The 24,128-nt window shown below is 38.2% G+C and overlaps 1 protein-coding gene across 1 annotated transcript in view; it reads left to right on the forward strand.

Moving 5' to 3' along the window:
• YLPM1 (YLP motif containing 1) overlaps positions 1-15,495 on the forward strand; it is a 38,756-nt gene extending 23,261 nt beyond the window's left edge. The window contains 11 exon segments of the mRNA XM_055715562.1: positions 304-458; positions 1,085-1,147; positions 1,448-1,567; positions 1,848-2,024; positions 2,243-2,326; positions 2,588-2,671; positions 4,144-4,230; positions 7,272-7,323; positions 12,562-12,692; positions 14,515-14,694; positions 15,060-15,495. Of these exon segments, the coding sequence (XP_055571537.1) occupies positions 304-458; positions 1,085-1,147; positions 1,448-1,567; positions 1,848-2,024; positions 2,243-2,326; positions 2,588-2,671; positions 4,144-4,230; positions 7,272-7,323; positions 12,562-12,692; positions 14,515-14,661 (1,100 nt within the window). The 3' untranslated portion in view covers positions 14,662-14,694; positions 15,060-15,495.
• Positions 15,496-24,128: the final 8,633 nt, after the last annotated feature.

The raw sequence follows: 24,128 nt of genomic DNA on the forward strand, positions 1-24,128 counted from the left end.
TTAATTTATTTACAGTATTTCTTTGTTCTGAATATATAATTCAGGAAAATTTATTTGGGGAGTGTCATGTAGTTTTGAGTGGTGATGTGATCAGGAGCACAACAGTTTTATAATCTGCTAAAAAATGTCTTTGATTGTAATATGTTCAAGATAAGAAATCTGAATTATTTTGAGGACAAATCTGTGAATTTATCCTAAAATAATGAAGGTCTGTTTAAATCAGCTCAGCTGGGTATGAACATCTTAATTTTTTTATTTTACTGAACTAAGAAAATTCTTCTGTCCAAACACTGGAATTTGAAGGTGATCGTAGAAATTACCCTGAGGAAAGGATTCCTATTTCTGCTCCTTCAATGCCCCGTCAGCCACCACCTGCTCCACGAGTGGAGAGGAAGCCAGAATCTAAAAATGTAGATGATATTTTGAAGCCACCAGGACGGGATAGCAGGCCAGAGAGGGTGAGTATGCATTCTGAAAGCAGTGATCGGTTTCTGTGAGGTCTTTATTCAGGTAAAATGCTCACAAGGGGAATATGTTGGGAACAAGCCTATATGTGAGGAAGCTCTGGAAATTCTCTTGGTTCCTTTGCAAATGCCTACACAGCTATTAGGAGTCTGCAGGAGATGTAAACTTCCTGGGATTCCTATGATAAAATTCCTGTTAGTGGATAACATTAATGTATTTTTGACTCTTCTGAGATCTTCATTTGGGTTTCTGATGTAGCGGAGGAAAGACTTGGCTTTACACAGAATCAGAAATTTGGCAACGCACCATATAAAATAAGAAAGAACAAGATTCATGCTATAAAACATTTAGACAAGTTTCAGTCAGTTAATTATACCTGAACCAGTTCTGTAACGTCTTACACTGTATAAGCTGCTGAGATGATTAATGTAATTTATTCTGTAGAACTGCTATCACTCCTCACGCCCTGGCTTGTAAAATTGGCAGTAAGGTATGCTACTGGCTTTGCTTGGTGATCTGCGAGCCCAGAGCAAATAATTTTCTAGAAGAAATTTTTTGCAAAAGGAGTTCTGTTAAATGTAGTACAGTATCATGTCTTCTTACATGCTCTTTGTTTCAGATTGTAATCATAATGAGAGGGTTGCCTGGCAGTGGAAAGACACATGTAGCAAAACTCATCAGGGTATGTAAACAACTGCTCAGTCTGTAGTGCTGCTTGTCCTTTACGTGCTTCCTCTGCAAAACAGCAGAGGAAAACAGCTTTCTGTTTGTCTGGAATTTCAGCCTGTTGTTCTTCAGTGTTCTGTCTTCATATGGCCTGTGAATCCCTTGCACTATTACCAAACATGAACGATGCTGCTTGCTTCTTGTTTTGAATATAGAGCAGGGGACTGCTCTTTGCCAAAAAAAGTTTGAAGATCATCTGTAGCAGGATGGAATTTTTACAGCAAGAGTTCATGTTTTCTTTTTGCTTTCTTTCCAGGATAAGGAAGTAGAGTGTGGAGGACCTGCACCAAGAGTCCTCAGCCTTGATGACTATTTCATCACTGAAGTGGAAAAAGAAGAGAGAGACCCAGATACAGGGAAAAAAGTGAAAAAGAAGGTACTTTTAGTTCAGTTGCTTATCTTGACAAAGAAACATTCTGGAAAAGCACAGTGGCAATCAGGATTTCAGTCTGTGGCTTTGTAAGAGTGCAGGGATCTGTGGGCTGTTTTTCAAAACAAGTCAATGTAACTGAAGGGCAGTATGGGCAGTTTCTTAAACGTTGAACTGGAAAATGTGTTTCTTACACCAGTGTACTTTGTGGACATGACAGTCAGCAGTGGAACATTAGCAATTTAATAGGTGTCCTCTTTCTTAAATGCTTTTGTCCTTGATAAAGGTGATGGAGTACGAATATGAAGCTGATATGGAAGAGACCTATCGTACCAGCATGTTTAAAACTTTCAAAAAGACCTTGGATGATGGCTTCTTTCCCTTCATTATCCTTGATGCTATCAATGATAGAGTGCGACATTTTGAACAGTTTTGGAGTGCTGCAAAAACCAAGGGGTTTGAGGTAATGGAGCCTAAAAAGCATTTGAACTTCCTAGCACCCATATGCTGGTATTTCTAAACTTTTGAATGCAAAGTCCCTCCCTCATTCAGGAAAAATGCTGTGGTCTACAGTTACAAATTTGCCTTTCTTAGAATGTGCAACTGCAGAGTGTATCGCCAGGTAGAAAAATAGCTCTAAATACTGATTTACAATATTTAATATTGTCTTTCTCTTTCTAGGTGTACTTAGCTGAAATGAGTGCGGATAACCAGACGTGTTCCAAGAGGAATATTCATGGACGCAAGCTAAAGGAAATCAGCAGGGTAACTGTATACATCTGGAGTCATAGGATTAATGATAGGTTTCATTGTATTTTTAGCCCTGCTGTTGTTGGAAAACTATAGACCTCTTTTAGACTACATAATGCTCACACTTCTCTAAGAAGAGCTGGTAGTTATTTCATGGGACTTACTGAAATTAATTTTCTTAAATACAGATACATCTTGTTCATTAATAGAAACCCAGTTTTCCATTGAATCTATTATATTTTTAGAGTTGCTTCATTTTTGTTTGTTTTTTGTTAGATGTCTGATCACTGGGAGGCAGCACCACGTCACATGATGCGCCTGGACATTCGTTCTCTATTGCAAGATGCTGCTATCGAAGAGGTGAGAATCTCTGTGCTCATTAAAATTACAAATTACATACATGTGACTATACTGAAAATACAAAGCAAAGCGTGATCACAACAGGGCAGTTATACTTGGCACTGTAGAAAGCCAGAATCACTGTGTCAGACAAGTGTATTCCATTATTCCTACCAATTACCCAAACATGAAAGTACATGTTACATTTATATTACCTTTCTGGAGACTAGACTTATACATCTTTGAGCAAGAGTTGAAGCCACTTTGCTCTTAGCAACTGTTGAGTACCAGTTAAAGAGGATCTTTGCTCTCTCAGATGAAACTCAGGACTTTTTCAGATTACTGGATTAGTTGGATCATAATTTGAAGAAGTAGTTTGATAAAATAAATAAACAAATTTGAACTACTCTCAGTCCCTGCTTTGAGACATACAGACCTGTAGCAGAGAATGAAGAAATAACTTGTAGCAGAAAATTACACTTGCTGTAGAGGATTGCCTCTTTTTTATTCCATCTCCAGTTTGCCATGACATGCATCTTTGGTGTGTTGGCTTTCTCTGTTGTTGCATTTTTCTTTGGCAGGTGTTTCAGGTGCTCTGGGAATAAAGTAGTATGTTAATCGTATGGTCATCGAAAATGTGCCATAGTTGTATGTTGCTGTCAGAACAGCTCTTGCCGTGGTCGTAGAAAGCGGTGAACTGCTGAAGTAGGAAGAGAGTTTACTCTTTGCAGTTTGTGGTGAGATCAGCAGGTTATTTTTGAATCTCCAAGTTCCTCGTGTCAGAAAATAGTAATCTTCTAGAGGACAGCAAAAAGCTCAGCTCTCATGTAGACGCGGAGAAGGGCAGATTTGGGATTTACTCTGTTTGTATCAAGGTTTTACTAACGGTATGAAGAACTGTACGTACTTGGAGAGTTTTAGGTATTCTATGGTATACACATGAATCCCTATTAGAGATGTGGACCCCAGAAAGAATTCTGTTAGATGGGTAGGGTTAGATGTGTGCCTTAACATAACAAAGAAAATGGATGCTTTAACCTCTGTGGTTGTTATTCTTCACTGTGATACTTAAATATATACAAGATAAGAGCTCGATTAGAGATGTTTTATGCAGAGCACGCCATTCCAGTGATATGTAAATGGCAAGTTTAAGATCTTTTTCTGAGATTTCAAGTTTCGAGATGTGATTACATGGGAAGCAAGAGAAGGATCTTACTGTTACAGACACTGACAGCACAAAGAAAGCATGTGAAAGAAGAGATTAAACAAGTGCTACTTTCCCACACAGTTTGTCACTAGCTAGAGCAGAGCATGCTTCTGAGGGAAGCTAAAATGGAGCCAGTACTCATATATATTGCATCATCATACTTTCCAAGATGAATCCTTTCTTTCCTCTTTTATTTGAACTTGTAATCTTCTACTTACTCTGCTAAAACCCCAATATTTACAAGTCAAGCCGTGCCTTGTAAGTCTGTGTTTGTGCTTTGGAACAGGTGGAGATGGAGGATTTTGATGCAAATATTGAAGACCAGAAAGAAGAAGTCAAGAAGGATTCAGCAGAGGAGGAAGAAAGTGAACTGGTAGGAGACACATCAACCATCTCTAACAAAATGTTTGTTAATGTGTCTGAGGGAGAATCTCAGTCTTATAAACGCCAACCCACTGCCATTCTTAGCAGTGCGATCTTAATACACAGATTTCTAGTTGTTTATTCCTTAAACACTTCTAGGAGAACTTTAATGTTAAATCATACTATTCCTAACTGATTTTTTTAAGAATCTGTGAGTGTATGCCACAAACCATTATCAGTGGAGAGTGGCAACATGCCTCTTACAGCCATTTATAAGTTGCACTATACTATAGCATTGCCTTCCAGATTATCTAAGAATTACACTAAGTTGAGGATGGGAAGAATGGGCAAAGATTAATTTAGCTTATTTCCTCTCACGTGTCTAAAGACCTCTTCTTGACTGTCACAGTATATGACAACAGTTTTGAAGAAGAATGCTTTCTCTGCCAAGGCTCGCTGACTTTGTTTGTCAGTAGGTATCTCCAAGATGAGGGATTAGGTCTCTTGGGTAAATGAAGGTTAGAGAATTGCCCTGAGGGCTGGTGGTTTTAGGTATGTATTTAAAAGGCTACGAAAGGCTTCCTAATGTAACTTCTTGGTATGTGTTGGAGCTGCAGCTACTCAGTGCTTGATGAGTTGAACGTGTCAAACCCTGGTTCCCACAACCAAGCAGTTAAACTCCAATAAACAGGAAGTAACCGAAAATGTCTGAGACGAGCAAGTCCTTTTTCTTGATGGAAATTCAGTATTCCTCAGGAGTGACAGTTTAGAAAGCAGTTGAAGGTACAGAATAAAAAAAATTAAGCTTAGGAAGAGTGGATTTTAATAAACATCTGGTTTTTTGCAACATGACTTATTTATTCTCTTTACTACATTATTCTTTGGCACAGAGTATGAGACTGCATAAAGTGTGGTTAGAACATTTCAAAGGCGCATCCATGTTTACAAGAATATGGCTGCTAGTCTCGTTTCTTGGAAATGAGCTATACCTGGAAGAGAAGGTTGTCTTTAGTTTTTGAGACATCTGTGCACAAGAGAGTGTGTGTGTATGTGTGTGTTTATGGGCTCTGGGGAGTGTCCTAATGTGCAGCCAATAAAACAATAGGCCTTTTCTTTATGAGACAAAGGAGAAATCTTGGTGGTGAAAACTATGCAAATTATTCATAACTAAAAGTAATCTACTTATAAGAACGTTTTCTATTCAGATTCACAAGACATGAAAAATAGCAAAGAAATACCTGCCATATGTAATCTCTGCTGTTCAGTCACATGGCTAATCTCGGAGAGGGTTATGTCAGACAGAAAGGTGGAACAGTACACTGTATTTGGTATCTGCCTTCTTGAGAGCAGTTGGTAAGGGTTCTTCAATTCGTTTTGCTGCATTTAATCCTGTGGAAAAGAGAGAGGTCTGCAGTTCCTGCTATCTGGCAGATGTCCTTGAAATATCCAGCTGTCTTGTACCAAAGCATGAAGTCTGAATCTTTTCTTATCCTATTTGAGGACCGGGATATTGTACAGATTCAGCACACAATAGGCCATTTCACACCATCAAAGTCACTCTTTTGTTGCTATTATCAACTCCCATAGGGTTGTTTGTAGCATTCAGACAATTCTTGCTTTTCTGTGCTTGATGGTATGAATTATTGATGCTTTTAACTTAGTGTTCTCACCAGTGTATCACATCACTTTGTTCAATACAAGCTTCTAGCTGTGGTGTAAACTTACTGAGCAAACTTTAATGTGCAACTTTGTTTAAAAGTATGAATATGCATATATATATATATATACATGAAGTTTATTTGTTACAAGGAAATACTGCAGCACAAACTGTAGTAGTTTGTATTAATTACAGACTTGATTAAAAACAATAGAATACAGAGATCTGATAAGTCACTGATATATGCTTGATAGAAAAGAGGTCTTTCAGGGATTTTGGAACAGCAGTGCTGAATGTAATCAAAAGCATTGTAGCTCTCTGGAGTAGTACACTGATTGAGTAACCTTTAGCATTAACAAATACACGTTTTACACACTGAGGCAACCTATAAATAGAGCAGGAAAGAAGTTAGTGTAATAAAACTGGTCTGTGGATTGTTGTTTTCTTGTTGAAATCTTCTAGAGTAGTTCTTTTCCCTCTCTATTAAAAATCATTCTTAAAATAATGATATTCTCACAGGGGTTCCATTTCACTACATTGAACTTTTTATGTGATTCCAGAGAAACATAAGTAGTTTTACACTGAATCTGAACAGCTGATATGAGTTATAAGGGGTGCTTAGTAAGGATTCACTTGTCCAAGAGTATAAAATGAAAAGATAACAAGAAGATATCTAAAATAAATAAGTTTTTACTGAATTTAGTATCACTATGCTCGTTTACAAGGAATAAACTGGCTAAAGATCATTATATGTAAAATGCATGATGACGCTATTTGTAGGGAAAAAAGTGTTTTAAAAAAATCATTGAACTAAGAGGGTTATATTAAAATGAAAAATAATACTGAAATCTTAGTAATTCACAGATACTCGCATTTAAACTAAGGAAAGAATTTTGTTTAGATGTGGACTAACCACTCATACATGAATTTACTATGTCCCTTCGAAAGGATTAAGTAAAGTTTGTATGTGGTAAATCTCGGATGTAATGTTAAAAGTTCATGACTGTGGTAACTTTTTCATTTGTATTTGTAAAGCTTTGAATATTCTTTATGCCTGATAAGTTGCGTTACAATAACTTTGCCACCTGGGAAAATGTAATATAGTAACTGTGCACACAGTGCCATTGCTGTCTTTAGACTCTTTCCGGAGTTCTGTGTTTGCAGAGGGCAGCACTCTTGTAACGATTTGCAAGGGCTGCTAAAATCACTGAATGGGAAATGGATGCAGAAGTTCTGAAATACTGAGTAATTTGTTTCCTTCATCTGATAACAAGAATTGTGACTTACAAAAAGAAATACCTTAAGCTCCCATTATAATGCTGTTTCCAGTTCAAAAGTGATATGCATGTGTGTCTCTCTCTAATCCTCCGAGCTTCTCTCTGTGTATGATTTAGGGTTACATTCCGAAAAGCAAATGGGAGATGGACACTTCTGAGGCAAAGCTAGGTGGGTATTTATTTTTTCCTGTTTCTTATAGTTGGTATCTGATCATGTTTGCAAAACCTGAATTTTTTATTTTTACTGTGCCTCCTTACCCAAACCAAATAAATGTGTTGATTTCACATGTGTCTGAAACTGCAAAAACATTTGTGTGGAAAAAGAATGTGTCTTCTGCCAAAGGCAAGGGAGTTATGACTTTCTAACCATCACTGTTTTATATATTCATTAATTGTTCTTCCATCTGTTCAAGGAAAGTTCTTTGTCTTAAAATTTAAAAAAAGCAGTATTTCTGTTCTTTATTCATCTCTTCCGTATTATAAAAAGCAGAGTCAACTTACATTGCACTTGCATTCTTGTTCATACTGCATACCTTTTCTTCAAGCCTTAATGTCATCAGTAACTTACTTTCTTGGAGACATGCCTAGTAGCTAACTGTATTGAAGATGTTTCTCGCTCTCCAAAATAGACACGTGTGAGGACAAAGTAGTGCCGTGTTTTGAAGCTGGTTCTGAATGTTTAGGCCTCCGTGTATCCTATCAACAACTTGGGTATTGAAAAGTTAAAGTGCGTTATGCTTTTCAGTTCCAGGAGAATACTAGAATAATCCTTCTTAGTAGGATGCAAAATGGACTTTGCAGGAGCACAAGGGCACTATTTTTGCTATACTCTTTGTTCTGATTAGTGTTGGTGGTCGCGTTAGATGTAAGTGCTAATATTAGGATTCTGTGGAAGTCAAAAGCAACTTTCAGGCTGAAATGCATGCACTATGGCTGTGATGGAAGGTCTACACATGGAAAGGGGGTTTTAGTCATTATGATCAGTTTGGGAGTTTGTTTGTTTTGGGGTTTTTTTTCCCAACTGAATAGTAATGGTTCTAAGTGAAGATTTTATCAGTGCAATCTGCATAAAACTGCTATTTTCTGTCACATCTATGAGAAGTAACAAATATCTGAATGGGACACAGCATGTCTTAACATTTTTGAGGTTTGCTTCCGCATGTGTGGTACAGCCCTGTGTATCATAACTTTCCAATAACCAAAACCACAATTGCACCATAGAAACAGTATTAGAAGTTCTGCCTTACGTAAAGCAGCCTTTCATCCTTTGCTGTTAACTGCTTAGTTGCACCATCTCTTCTGCTGCTGTGCTCTCTTTTAAGTCATTTAAATATTAGTGGAATATATTGACACTGTGGCACCTGCAGTACCACTGGAGGAGCCTTGTACTTAATGATTCTGGCATATCAAACAGCTAGGCAGTTAGAATTAATTCAGGATTGCTCTGCATTTTTGTTAAGAGTTGATTGTTTTAATATCTTAAGATTATTTCTCAAGTTTGTAATGATTTTTATCCCAATTATGTATGAAATCATGGTACTGGAAAACTGTATTGTTGAAGAATGCTCTGATACTTTGTGTTGTATTCCAAATAACATAGACTACTTTAAATACTGAGTAGTAGGAACAGATGCATTGCACTGGATGCGGTGAACTTTAAGTCATCCCGTGTGTTTTACAGATACCACAGGAGTCCAAAGTGTGTTCTAAAAATACTGAAGTTTTGTGTGTAGTTTCTGGCAGCGTGGAGACTGTGACTGCAGTAGAAATTTACAGATAGCTTTCAAAATTGACCTCTCTCATGATCAAATACTGCTAAAAAATAGAAATTAAGAACTGTGTTGTGTTTCTTTGCATATGAAAACCCTGTAATATAAAACGCAGGATTTTTATATGGTCTCCACTTAAGTGTAAAAAGGAGGAGCAGGTAGCAGGGTCAGTTTTATGCTAATGTAAGTTACTTGCAAGGCTGTCGCAATAATCCTTTAACAATCAAAAACTCCATTAACAAACTGGATGTTAGCATGCTGCAAGACACAGATACAGGTGCCAAGAAGGTCTTTCTATTAAATCTATATTCACTGTTTTGCTTTCATAACTACCTTCTAGATTAATTTTTATAAATATATAGAACCATAGATTAAAAGTAAATTCTGAAAGAACATACATTTTTTTAAAAGCCAGGCATTCATATAGAAAGAATGATGTTTCTTTGAGAAATTGCTCTGCAAAGGCAGGCAAATTTTAGCTCAAGGTATGCATTATAAGTGCTTGCAGTCTGTGAGTAAGAATTATTATATTTATTTCACAATAAGACTTTGTTGTAGATTACCAATTAAAATTACCTCCTGAAAGGCATGTAAACTGTGGTATGCATTTGTTATTTCCTGGGAGCTGGCCTTCCCGTTAGGTTTTTTGCCTTGGTCCCAGAAGGCACACATTTGCAGAAGTGATTTAAGTGCAGAATCCAAAAACAACACTAAGTCTTGTTCTGCTTTTATTTTCTTTCTGAGTAAGCGTTGTTACAGGAAATCACAATAAGATCTTACTGATTGTAATAAGCCTCTGAAAAGTTGTAGTTCTTTAGCTGTGACACTGACTTGTGACAATCGCCATACTGTATGCCCCAGAGCTCTTGTTTTAGTTCAGATTTACTTTGGCAGGGGTGATGCATTCCTCACCCTGAGTATGTGTGTGGTATATCATTTCCTTATGTGCTGTGAGTGCACAGCCACATTTTTATTCTAAAGTCTAATTACTGGTCTGTCTCAGTGCATAATGCACACTGGTTCTTGCATTTACAGAAGTGGATTCGCACTTTAAAAATTTGACTGTATTCAAAGTGTTTAGCACAATACTCTGTTTCCAATTGCGGCTTAGTGGTGAGTTCTCTGAAATTTCAGGAAAGGAGAAAAGAGCTCTGGCATAGCTGAAGTTTTGGTACCTTTGTAAAATTTACTCTAGAACACAAATAACTTTTTACATAAAACGTTGTGGCTTTATTGTATAAGAAGGGCAAAAGATTCATTTAGTTTTTGAAGGAGCTAATTAAGTCACTTTCTGATGCTTTATTATTAAAATTCTAAAGGTGAGTTTTTAACTTCTGCGGGTTTCTAGAAATGCTGCTGCTTCGTTGTTTTTAAAATTGAAATGGTAAAATGATGTTTGATAGTTTAACACCAGTCATCCTCCATATATATTCACAAGTACCATTGTTACAAAATGACACCTTGTCTTATTTTCAGAAAAGAATGTTCTGAAATGATGCTTTGTGGTAGGCTTTTGACACTTCTGTAGTGTGTCTACTGCATGGCACCTGTGCTTTGAACCACGATAGTATGGATGGAAGCAGATCCCTCTGGAAAGGCAATCCAACTTCATACATGGAAGGAGATCACATTTTAAAATAAATTCTTTGTAGCAGTAACAAAAAGGATCAGAGGGGAACTTCACACCCTGAATGCCTCCTGAACTCCTCTGTTGATGTGTGAGAACTACACATCTCTTGGCGATATTTTCAGTTGGCCTGTGTGCAGCAGGGAGGGGGGAGAACGAACTCTTTTCTTCCACACTGGTGACGGGATGAGCTTGCATCGTAGCACATTGCCTTCCAACAGGAATATGTCTCTGTACAGATACTTGCCAAGAGAGAGCTCCTGAATTTTCAGTTCTTCATGTTCCTAAATGCTCCCCAATGCGTTTGTTGCTCTCCTTTTCAATGTTTTGGGTTGGGTTGTTGTTTGGTTTTTTTTCTGGAAACCCTTATGCTACGAATGGTCTGTGCTGATTGTTCTGAGAGTAATACTGAGGAGCAGTGCAAGTATGTTACATGCTGGAGTAACAGGGGAATATTGTATAAATTAATTTTGTCTTCTAGAGCGAGTGCCGTCTTTCTGTGGAGATTGAGCTTCAAATTTGGCAGATATAACTTAGAGCAAAAGAAGAACCTTAACTGAATTGTGTCACAAGATACCACGTAACAGATACAAATATCCTGCACTGTTATGTTGACTTTTATAAAAGGCAGAGGGGGATTAAAACGTTTTCTTAGCAGAAATTCTTTATCTGTTCCAGGGAAATGGGGCAAAGGTGGAGTCTTTAAAAACTCTAGAGTTGTATGAGGGAGAAATTACTTCATTAGTTTATGGCATTTAAATTATACTGGCATGTCTGCATCACCATTGCCTCACATTATCTCCGTTGTTGCTCTTTTCTCTCTCATATTAAGAAAAAAAAACAACTCATCTCTGAACTGAGCTTCTTTAAATACATACCTTTGAACATCCTCTTCTGCTGTCCAGAAAATATGCTGCCTTCTATTTGGTTGAATTCTGAGGCCTTTTGTGGGTGAATTTAATTACATCAGTGACTTCTGAAACAATGTTACTGACATCACTGGAAATGGTTTACAGAATATAACTGCCAAGCTTAGTGTTCCTTCTGCATATACTTGAATTGTTGTCCTATAAAATGGTAGCATACATCGACAGAAGTACTAGGATTTGCTCTGACTTGTAAAGCTGATTTTCGTTTTCAGGCTTTATTGTTCGTAATATTACAATGAATACTTCATCTTTCTAAAAGCAGTTTGCCACATTATTTCAAGAATGTGTTGTTTTTTCACTGAAAATAAAGTGTCCAAAGAGGAACAAAATTTTAGAACCTAGGAATGGAATTGTTTCTTCTCATGCCTTATCGATTCAATAAGAAAAAGAAGAAAATTATGACTGTGGGACAAACACTGCTCAAATATTCATGACTGACCTCTTACACCATGAAACAAAAGATTCTGAGAGGGTTTTTTTTCCGATCCTGGAGGATTTTTTGAGTGTGTTTTCCTTGTGGGGAGAGAAAAAGTAAGGGGGGGGGTTGGGGGGCGGGGATCAGGGTTTCCAAGGAGCTTTTTGTTTAGCAGAAACAGTATCTCAAAAAACTTGTCTTTGATGCGTTAATTTCTATGATCGTCACTTGTTCCCTGATACTGCATGTATGCCGTGTTTGACACAGTATTAAACCCCAAATTTGGGGAAAATGCTACAGCTTTAGTATTGTGTTCAAATACAGAAAGGTGGATATGTGGTTCCTAGCTATTTGTGGCTACATTGTACCTGTAAGGACAGACTCCATATAGTGTGAATATCCAGAAGAACAAGCTTTTTTCCCTCGTACAAATAACAAGACTGAGTGTTATTGCCACACAGTTAATGTGAAAGATCAATAAAACTTGAAAATGCTGTTGAGTCTTCTCTAGTTTATTTCAACTGTCATCATTCTACCTGTCAAGACAAGCTGGATGTACAAGTTCTGCTGCTCATTCTTTTGAAAATTTTTCCACTCTCGTCTTGTTTGTGTGAATAATGGAAAAAAAAATTCTCCTTTAACTCTGAGGCTCTGTGTTTGTTCTCAGACAAGCTGGATGGTTTGCGGACTGGCACTAAAAGGAAACGTGACTGGGAAGCAATTGCCAGCAGAATGGAAGATTATCTACAGCTTCCGGATGACTATGATACACGTGCTTCTGAACCTGGAAAGAAAAGGGTAATAAATTTTCAAATGACTTACCGTCTGTGTATGACCATTTAACGGTCTCTGTGAAAAAGAGTTTGTGTCAAGTCGTTCAGTGTCTATGAATATGGCAATTTCACTGACTCACTTTTCATTTCGCTATTCCATTAGATTCTGTAAGAGAATATTCTTGAGGGTAGGGTCTTCCAGAGGTAAACAGATTCATTATAACGAAGTGAGGCATTGTAAATAGTAAAGATTAACTATGCGTGATATGGCTTTTGAGATTGAGAATGGAATCATGTCCCATTTCTTGCCAGGGGAGATGACGCGCTTTGTTTCAGAGCAACCCACAGAGTCCTGTTCTTATGCTGTATGTTTTGTCATGAGATAGTGTGATATACAGTGCAGATTCCAAGATAAGGTGATGAATTTATTAAGCTGATTTTTTGTCAGGTTTTGTAATAAGTAGGCAGAGAAATGGTAGGCTGTTCTTATGTTCAAAAAGGTTCAGCTGAGGAAAGTATCAGCTATGTAGGTTTTATATCAATTAAGTCTTGTAGATGTTACCTCCTGCATATACCTTACATATAGCTTGGGGGATGGTGTATAAGAAGTTGGCTTCAACCACTTTATATGTATTTCTGTTCTGAACACAAAATGCTACCTCTTCAAATACCATTGTGAAAAAACGGGCAAAAAATCAGAAGATGATGAGAGAGGTAATAGGAAGAGGTAATGCCTTTTTTTTTTTTTTCTCCTCCAAAACAGAAAGACCAGCTTTTGCCACTAAAAGTAATTTGAGTTAACTGTTGGTGTTGAGACTCTGTTTTGTTCTGTAATGTCAAACACAAAACGGGACAGCATGCGTGAGGGAAATGGAAATACTAAGGCACTGGCAGAGAAAGTGATGGTGGAAGAACGCAGACATTGGTTATCAGCAGGAATGCCTGGGGAGATCCAAGTAGACTGTGAAATAGGGAGGTGCTGGCAGAAAGGTGACAAGCCTACGTCCCCAAATAAGAAGTCAGCCCAAGTGAGACTAATCAGTTAGGATGTCAAGGAAGAGTTCCTTCACTTACCGTTTTTTCTCATCCTGCAACTGTGTGTTCCAGCTGAGTTTCTGGACTGTTTTCCTTCATCATCACCTCCCTCACTCCCTCCTCCCTCTTGCACTCCCTCCCATTGCTGTCTGTGTTTGTGGGTTGAGGGAGTGTATGTCTGAGGGGGAGGAATGCAAGTCATCTGTGTGACCATGAAGAGCCACAGAGGAGATGGCTGCACCTGTAAAGATGGGAGATAAAAAACACATGAAGAAGTTTTTTAGTGTAAAGAAATAGCAGGAAGATGTAAATAGACACGTATCACAGAAGATAGAGAAGAAAATTGTCCCTCAATCACTCATTCAGTGCTGAGTTGCTCTTTAACACTGTCTGTCTGTAGTTTCATTAGTCATCTTCTAGATGTTTCCATTGTGCAACTGAAAGACAAGTTGTACAAAAAAGGAGGACATTAAATGAATCTTTGATCGTTCTTCCTGCAGAAAGCGTTGCTTTGAACGGAGAAATAATTGTAGTAATTACGCTTCAGCTCTCAGAATTATAGCATTGAAATGGAAAAGGCTCATCATCTGTACCTTTCTTCTACTCCATGGGACACCTGAGATACTAAATTAGAAATAATATAACTCCTGTAGTTTGCATCCTTACCCATTGGAAAACAAATCAATATTTACATGTTCAAAGGAAAATGAGTACAAATTAGAGAATTCTTGTATTCTTATCTGCAGTGGAAAGCCTAGACTTGTCTCAGGATTTTTTAAGAGGTTGTCTTACTGATAGTGTGTTCTCCATAGGTGCGGTGGGCAGATCTAGAAGAAAAAAAAGATGCAGACAGGAAAAGGGCCATTGGTTTTGTTGTTGGACAAACAGATTGGGAGAAGATAACAGATGAAAGTGGTCATCTTGCTGAGAGAGCCCTCAACCGCACCAAGTATATATGAAAAAGTGGTTAAATGGAATTTTGTGCCTTTAAGGTAAGTATTCACTCTTCCTGCGTGTTTATAGCCTTCATGGGTTTTAGATTTTTTAAGAGTTAAGGTTGCAGTTCCTGTCATTGTTAGAGTTCTCCCAGACAAGAGTATTTTATTTGGTACCTTGTGTAATAGGCATCAGCTGTGCCCATTCAATGTGCACCCTCCTGTACAGCATCTAAAAATAAAAGGTGAAGGATTGTCAACTCTCTCCAACCCTTATTATCAGGAAAATAACGTTTTCATTAAAAGAGTAGTTTAACTGCATGCCTAGTCCTACCTAGTTCAGATTTGGCTTACTGTATCTTAACTCTGACCACATTAATTGCTGTTTTACCGGGTGTAACAAACTTTTCCTTTCTTTACAGGCCATTTGCTCTGAGGAGAAGTCAACCAAGGTGTCATGAGCATCTTGCATGGGTCATGTCACTCCCACCTTCACAGTTTTTCTTTGTTATTTTAGTTTCAGCAATTTTCTTGAGATATTGGCAGATAACCAGTGCTCTCAAAAAAAAAAAAAGAAAAAAGAAAACAAAAAAAAGAAACCCCACACCGAATCCCACTGCTCCTAAGTGAGAGAGACAGTTTACTTTTTAATATTTTTGGAGGGGAGGGAGGGGGAGGGCCATTAGTTTTAGCTGCTGTTTGTGGGATAAAGTGGAAGGACTAGACAGATGTTACCTCCACTGTACCATCACAGAATGTTTATCACCTTTGCTTCGTGGCCGTTCTCGTTTTATACTGTATGTACCTTGTAGCTTATTGTATTAGGAAGCAGAACAATAAATTTCACTATAAACTCGGTGTTCTTGGTGGACCATATAGCATGATTTCTGTTCTGACATTTCAAATGTGGTCTGTGTTCACATGTTGGCAGTACTCAGAACCGTCCTTACCTGGAAGAGGCTGTGCTTCATATTCTGGAACGTGTCCTGTCTTCTAGGTTTATCACCTCTGCTCTTCTCAGAGAGAGCTCCATTAAGGCCCCAGGTTTTGCTGGCTCTTAGGAGTCATACCATTCTCATTCCTCCTGGAGAGCAGGAATGATTGTTATTTTTTTGAATCCTAGTTTCTCAGTTATGTCAAATTTCCATTACTACGTGAGTATAAATTCTGTTGGATGGCTCTGAAATACTCAAGGTAGTAATGTGTGAAAAACATTTATTTAATGCTCAACTTGAAAACGGGTATTGCACAGTTTTCTGGAGAGTAGCCTAGAAAATTCATTTTGGTCTTACTCTGTCTTTTAGTCAACACTGATCCCTATCAGGGTATTTCATTCCATTCCTAAGTCTACTGTCTCTTAGGAGAAACATCATGAAAAGAAGCAGCAAAGACCAGAAGTTATACCCTTCTATTCCTTTAATAAATGTGTTTAAGCTTGCTAAAAAATATAAATGAATAGCAGTCCATACTATTAAAAGTGGTACAAATTCTTCATAGGTGCTGGTATATGGCTTCTGCACAGCATCAGGTTTGCTGGTGAGAACGTTCTTTTGTCCTCTCAAGTTTTGAAGCAAATGCCTTGTGTTAAAAATGTTGTGACCAGGGAAGGTGTTTAAATCCGAAAATGGCTGCCGTTTTACTGGTGAACTAAATTTTTTCTCCTGATCTTTCTGAGGGAAGAAAATGAGGTCCTGAATTTCCTTCTCTGCTATTCTTTGTTGCTCTGCTGAGTGATTGCAGTACGGTTTGCATTTAGGTTGGCAAATCAACTAGTTCTGGTCTGGTGGTAGTTCATGCGGCTAAAGGAGAGCCGTGGTGCTAATGGATGGTTTGGTTTGTCACTCTTCATATTTTGATTTACTGGATGTTTCTCAGCCTCATCTGTGATGCATGATTGAAAGCCCACTGGTGAACGAGGGGAATAGCTGAACTTGTGTTGTGCTCTGAATGTGTTTAATACAAGAAAATCAAGCTCCCCAAATGCAGTGGTTTTAAAATGGAAGGTAATAAATGTGCATTTTCTGTGCATACATACTACTATGTAGCATATATACTTTTTTTAATGTTGCGAAGTACTCTTTGAATTCTGACTGAAAATTGTTCACAAAGGGAAAAGAATTAACGCGAAATCAGTATGTGTATTGCTGTGGAAATCGGGCAAGCTTTGGTTTGGAGAAATTACTCTCTCAGGTATGTGCAAAATGGGTTTCAGCCTATCCTCGGTGGTCCATAACAAAATGGGAGTCCTTGTGGCACACCATTGTTACGAGTTGATGCTGTTTCTTGACTTTTAAGAACTGATAATGATTTTTGTCTGTATTTTTGGTAATGCACCTGAACCAGATGCTTTTCTAACATTTTCCTTTCCAGGCTAAGTAATATTTCTGCAGCATGCAAATGGATAGTGTGTTGCAGAACTGATTATACTGTTTATTGTTTTTAACAATTTTGAAAGTTACGTTAGTAGATAACACCCGGAGGGGTCACACTGTTCATTCCATGGTGCATGTAGAATTAGAGATAAGCAGAGAATACATGTAAAGTTATACTTTACTCTGGTGAGAACAGAGAGAAGATGTATGAATCTTCAAGTTTAAGGAGAATTTTCAGTTACAAAAACGTAGTGTTTCAGACTGTCAGACTGATCAGAACAGGCTGAAGGCCTTGGGGTTTTTTGTTGTTGTTTTTGTTTTCCTGGTTCCCTGAAGGTTCAGAACTTACCCATTTCTGTAATGCAAAAATATCGTTCCATAATCTTTGCCTTTTGTTGCAGTTGCTTTGAATGTTTAGCAGGTCGGTCTCCACTTGTTTGATGGGAAGTGGTTCTCGAAGTAACTTATGCCATAACTACAGCCTGTAACAATTACTCTAGTCCTTCAGTGAATGAAGAAATGGAGCCAAAAGGAAAGATTCATCATTGCTGCTGACAGAACTGAGAGTAGCTGGGTAGTCCCATGCTTGGCTCGTAGTCAGAGGTTGGTGATTAGTGATTTTGCTTTTGTCTGGAAAAGCCTTCACTACAGAATCAACTAAGTTTTGATCTTGATTTAGTTCTTACTCATCATCTACTCGCCGATACTGGCAGTAGATTCTTTCACAGCACTGAACAGAAAGAATACCCGCTTTCTTTGATGGCTAAATAGGAAAGTGTGCATCCAGCGCTTGGATAATGATCTGTCTTTGACCATGCTAACTCTAAGTTGTGCTGAGTCGTAAGTTGGACTGTTCTGTGCAGTGCATCACATTTAAAAATACAACTCGGAAAAAATCTTCAGCTGCTGCAGGATGGAACCGCTACCTCTTGAGCAGAGTTGACTGTTAAAACAATATTTTCTGTGAATTATGATTTCTCATGGCACTTCAGTTTTTCTCAAGATGGCCTGCTGTTTTTAAGAATATTGAAACTGTCTTGCAGTAGAAGTACACATGCTTTTTGCAAGGGAGTGTGTAACCTAAGACATGCTGCTGCTGTTTGACTGTAGGATTGCTCATTAAGCATGGTGGTCTGACTATGGTGTGAAAGAGTGAAAGCAGCGTAGAATGTTAAGTCAGTTCTGGAAATGCCATGGCTTTTTTTTCCTTATATCTTTACATTGACATAGATAAACGACTTAACTTGCATTATTAATTCCCAGTCTTTAGAAGGGAAGATTTGGTGCTGGTAAAAGCTAGGGTTGTATCTTTCACCCATCAGGTAGGATTTGGTATTTTTTGGACTTTGCTTCAGTCGGCTTTGTGAACCCTGTCCATTAATTGTTCCTCGCCTCTGTTGGTCAACAAAATACATGGTTGTTACTGTCTGTTTGTAAGGCATTGTTTTAACTATTTTCTGAAACCTGTTAGTCTCTGAACAATCCTTTAGATACTGTGGAGATCCTCATTAGGATTTCAGCAGTGGCTTTTATGAAAGGATTGAATTGGAAAAGTAGAGTTGTAATATTACACTGAAACAAATATATTAACTTATCCCCAAAAAGCCTACATACAATCCAATTGAATAGTTAAAAATTATGAAGAATCGTGATTTGCAAGTCACATCAGAAAGTATGCTTCCTGCAGAAGAATAATCTGTCATTAGTGTGCTTTTAAATGAGAGAGAACAACATGACTTCACCAGCCAAAGTCAGGTTTTCCCAATCTGAGATTTCAACATCATTGGAATGCTCTGAGAATCCTTACCAAAGAAATGAAGTCATTCAGCCTGTGGAACAGCTTGTTGCCACCTAGACAAATTTATTGTTACCAGAAGAAAAAAATATTCTTTGTCCATTTATTTAACGCAGCTGTCACGGTGGATCGTTTCATGCCCTTCAGACACAATTTCCCTTGGCAGATTGTGCCCTTTTATTACTAATACTGCTGCAACCAAATTTGGGAAGCCCACACAATATTGGACGGACTCTCGGGACTTGAAGAAAACGTGGTTTATCTGAGTTGGAGGCAAACTGTGGGTTTTGCTATGAAGTTCTTAATGTCTTTGTCAGCATGCAGCTAGCTAACCATGAGTTGACTGAACTGAAAACCAGGAACTCTCTTGGAATATTGTGACTTGGTGTACATGGACTAAAAAGGGAAAGCATCTTTGCCTGTGGAACCTGTGGACCTGTTCACATGGTCTGCGTCTTCAGGAAGTCAAATACTGATGGGTGCATGGTTCCTTCTTATTATGCTTCTCTTTGTTATTTAATGTTTCCCAGATTACTTCTGGAAAATGAGGTCTCAATACTGAACCTGAAGTCCACTGACAATTTGGGATCAAACTGCACCAGGACAACCTGGATACTATGAGATAACGTATTTGAGCAGCAGATGTGGCCATCTCAGTTGAGATCTGCCCATGTGCAGCGTGAACTATAAGGGGGTAAAAAGAAATTCAAGTTCCTACAATGTGGTGGTGTAAGACTGTTTATACTTGGGTTTCTTACAGTAGAAATGATGAGAAAGAACAGAAAATTCCTCAAATTCAAAATATGAATGGCACAATTCTCTGTTTTGGGTGTCTAGAGCAACCATCTTTTATTCTCTCATAAAACTTGAGTCAAAATTGTTTTCTCCTGCTCATCTGTTCCTACAGGTGCGAGTCAAAATCTTTCAACCAGCTAAAGGAACACCAAGTAACTCTACTGGATTCTGCTCAAGATTAATCACTTTTTTCTTCACGGTGGAACTGTTTTGTTTCATTCTTACCAGGGGAGTGTTACAGCAATTCGGTGTCCCTTTCTACCACTGCCAGATTTGGATGGTAATGGACCTGGAGCCTTAAATCTTCTGTGTGCATGTAGGTTGGAAAATTGGCGATTTTGTTCAGGTGGATTATGACTTTCTAGCTGATTAATTCTGTTTGGCAGCAAAATGTGCTCTTTTATTCATGGTTTTGCTTAAACCAGGTAAGCGCAAGTCCGGTTACCTAACAAAAAGTACAGTACTGGAAATGGAGAGATAAGTGTGTTCTGAAGTCGTTCACGTTTTCCATTCTGTGTTAGGTTTCTAGCCAGGAGGCTCTGGTCTCTTTGGATTGTAGGATTTAAGATCTGAATGTGAAAAACCTTAAAGCTGCATGGGTGGAAATGGCATGGTTTCATTATTTTTTTCCTAATATTTTTTGGACATGTGGAACTCGAGCATGGAATCTCTTTGGGAGGGGAGGCCTTTCCCTAGGGCTTGTGCTCTGGAGCATCAGTCATTCAAATATTTCTCCATACTGCTTCGCTTGTATGTGTGTACAAGGGACAAAGTTTGTTTCCCTGACTGTTGAAGATACACATGTATGAATGGATCTTCAGCTTTACACAAGAAATTCCTGATACTTTTTATTAGGATGGCATCTGAACTGACTGCTGTGACCAGTATATTTATGTATGAAGCTACTGTGTTTGTACAGTTAGTACTCTCAGGGGAGCACATGAAGACTACAAGGTTGTCACCACTTTCCCAATTCCTGTGATGTTGCTGTCTTTGGAGAGAAATCATAACTGTAGTGCTCAAGGAGGTGGGGCATGGACCACCAACCTGAGAACTCCTAAGAAGTGAAAACTCGCCATCTAAATGAAGAAAAAACAAAGTGAAAGAAATGAAAAATAGGAATTCAGTTCGTTTTACTCTAATTACCTGAGCTGGAATCTGTCTTGTGTGACTAGAATATGCTAGCAATTCCACTGCCTGGGGTATCTGCTTTAGCAACTGGCTGCATATATATTTATGGAGGAGAATCTGAAATTAATCCCTACCGTTTTTTGTCTGCAGGTCAAAAGTACAGTTGAGCAAACTGATTTAGAAAGCAGTTCCTCTTGAAAAAGCCTGTTAAGGGTGATTTGAAAGTATGTTTTAATTCTCTTTAAAAGTACAAGCCACTAACAGTTTGCATGTAAACTGAAATACTGCCCCCCAAAAAATACAAGCATCTTTCAAAAACCAAGATTTCTTCTGTTTAAATCTTGTAGGATGTTAGTTTTCTCTGGGGAATTAGCACAGAAAGAGAACAGAACTGCAGTTCTTGCCTGCTTCAGAATGTAAATGGCCTTAAAATGCAAAAACCTAAATACTTGTTTTGACAGGTAGGTAATACAGGCAATTACTTTAATTTGGCACTACACCATATGTGGATGACAAGGTATCTTAAGCAGTGTTTAAAAATTATCTTTTTATTCTCTGTTGGTAAGTCTGATGCAGGTAGTAATAAAAGTTTTGTTCGACCACTGTTGCTAGCCTTTGTACACGTAGCTTCTGGTTTTTGAGAATGCTGTGTTACTGTTTGGAGCGTAGAAAACACAGCTTTACCAACAAACACCTATACTGTTTCAACTTACTCATCTGTGGATGCTCAGAACTCTTGTGCCAGCAGTGAGTCTGTACTGCTATTGTTTGAGGTGTTTGTTTTTCCATTTCCTTTGAACCAAAGTTGCCAGATTCTTTTTGAAGAAGACGTGGACAGATTAACTTGTCTGGTAGCAGATCTCATTATACTCTTAAATTAGTCACACAGAAATCAATGTTTTTCAGGTAATGACAAGCAGATGGCACTAAAGCTTTGATTTCATGGGAGGATTACATTGGAGAAAAAACAAAAGCTTGAAATTGTTTCCACTATAATTAAATTGTTGTGGTTTCATATTGCTCAATACAGTTTTAAACTCTTAAGTTATATTTCACGAAAGAAAAAGTCACCACTTTTCTATGGAAAAAAATTCAGTGGATTAACATTGCACTATTGTGTGGAGTATCACTTGCGGTCCACAGTCAAGGTTTTGCGCTCCGTTGAACCTGCGTGCTGCACAAGTATGGAACAGTATCTTTCCTCTGCCTTAAGAAGAGGCATCAAAATTAAATAGTCTTTCTATACCCTGCTTGAAAGCTTGACAACTACCAACATCTGATGGAGAATGAGATTTAACTTGCTAGTAGCTGCTTTTGGATTGTAGAGTCTTTAAATATATTGTAGCAAGAAATAGTTCTTCTGAAGCCTTCCAGGGTTTTTTATTGAATCTTTTCTTTTTTCCTCTTGGAATGAAGAAACCTAAGGATAAATATCCAAACCAAAGCACTAAAGATACTTCTAATTGAAGAACCCACTGGCTTCACTCTGACTAAGAAATCTCAGAACTTCAGCTTGATCAGAGATGCTACCAAGATCTCTCACAAAGAAACTTACTTGAAGCTCTGCTGTGAACAGCTCAAACAGGTTTGCATGATATATGATACAATTACTGCACATTTTGTAGAAGGTACTTTATAGTCAAGGAGGAATGTGAATACCCTTTTCCAGTAAGTCCACAATCTACATGTTCCTTTATTAGGAATATAATGATTTGTATCTCCTTTCCCTTCTCCCAGCAAGCAGAGAGAATCTGACGTAAGGCTGAAGGGATGGCCCTGAAGTAAACTTGGGTATAAACTTCCTCGTTTTTACTTGAAAGTCCGTCTGTTACAGTCTCATTGCAGTATATATGTTTCAGATATAGCTTGAGAATAATATTCAGATACCCTTTAAGCAATTTACTTACAAATCTCTTAGGGGGAAGACACTAACACGGTGAGTATGCTGCACTGCTACTAGTATGCTAACAGTGCGTGTCTGTACCTCCTATTTGAAGATTAACTTGGAGCAGAATAAAAATCTGACTAAAAAGCTAGATTTTCCTCAGTAAAATGAGTGGTACCACCTTCAGTGATAAATATTTCTCCATTGCCTCCTTTGTCATTGTGCCCGGCACTGGCTTGTAGAAGATATTCTCAGTCCTGTGGATTTCCATCTGTCCCTTGTCCCTAAGCTGGACTTGCCCCGTGCTGCATTGAAGGGACTATCTAGAAACGGACTGGCACGTTTTATGTTTTGCTAAATGCAGAAATGCTGACCATACCATGTTGTCACTTTGCACTCTGCTTGGATAGTTGCTTGGATTCTGCATCTAAATCATAGCCTTGAATTTCAATTGAAAAGCCACAGTTGCCCAGGGGATTTCTCTCAGGCTGTCCTCCGCTCCATATTCTGCCGCAGTGGCAGCCGGCACAGTCAGGGTGTCGGAGGCGAGTTCCTCGGCAGTGTCCGTTCGAGCTGAGTGTTCTCCTAGAGGTGGGCTCTCCAGGAGTATTGTGGAATTTCTGTGTTCATTCAGACATTTCTTCTCAGCGTCTGACCTTTTTGGTGCTGAGTTCTGTAAACAGAAACCCAAGGGTGCTGCCTTCTTGTTCATGGACAGTTGTTCACCATTCCTAGTGAAACAACTTCAGAAATACACATTTCCTTATAAATCTGTGCAACTGGCGTCAGGTCCGGGGTTGGTGATGAGGTGACTACATTTTTGCAGGAATGTGATTTGTGTGTGTTCTCTGTCTGGGTGTGTGTGTTCACAGCAGGATTGATTTCAAATGTCATGGCCTTGGAAAATACTCTTTTCTCAGCAGTTCTGTATAAGTCTTATTTAGATGAATGCTTTAGGCTGAGACTTTGGTATATTAGTTAGTCCATTTTAGGAGATTTACCTTTCTGAGATAAAGATGTATAGCTTATCTCTTGCAGTACAAGAGATTTTCCTTTTCTAGACTATTGTGTCATTTCCTTTTATCTTAATTTGTCCTTGGCTACATGCGTTAAGATGAGGGAAATCTATTTTTAACAGTGGAAGCTACTTGTTAGCCTCAACGTACAGGAGAGACAAATAATGTACTTATCTCCTGGTGTTAATTAACCTAATTAACCTTTTTTTCTGCATTTTCTAGCACAGGTCATAAACAAATGTGTAATGCATCTCTCATGTAGATCATAGAAAACTTAAAAGTGTGATGCTGAGATCAGTTTCATTTACGTTCAGTTCTCCAGACTGGATTAGTCCAGTCCAGCAGGGATTTTAAGACCTGTATGTGACCTCCAAAGCCTTCTGCACTGCTATTTTTCAAATTTCAGTCTTTGCTGTGATTTTTTTTTTTTACTGTTATTCCCTTCTGTGCTTGTGTCAAGTTGTATAGACCTGGTGAGTAAAGAGTTCAGTATAGCT

Source organism: Falco cherrug, chromosome 7 (assembly GCF_023634085.1).
Source record: "Falco cherrug isolate bFalChe1 chromosome 7, bFalChe1.pri, whole genome shotgun sequence".
Lineage (NCBI taxonomy): Eukaryota > Metazoa > Chordata > Aves > Falconiformes > Falconidae > Falco > Falco cherrug.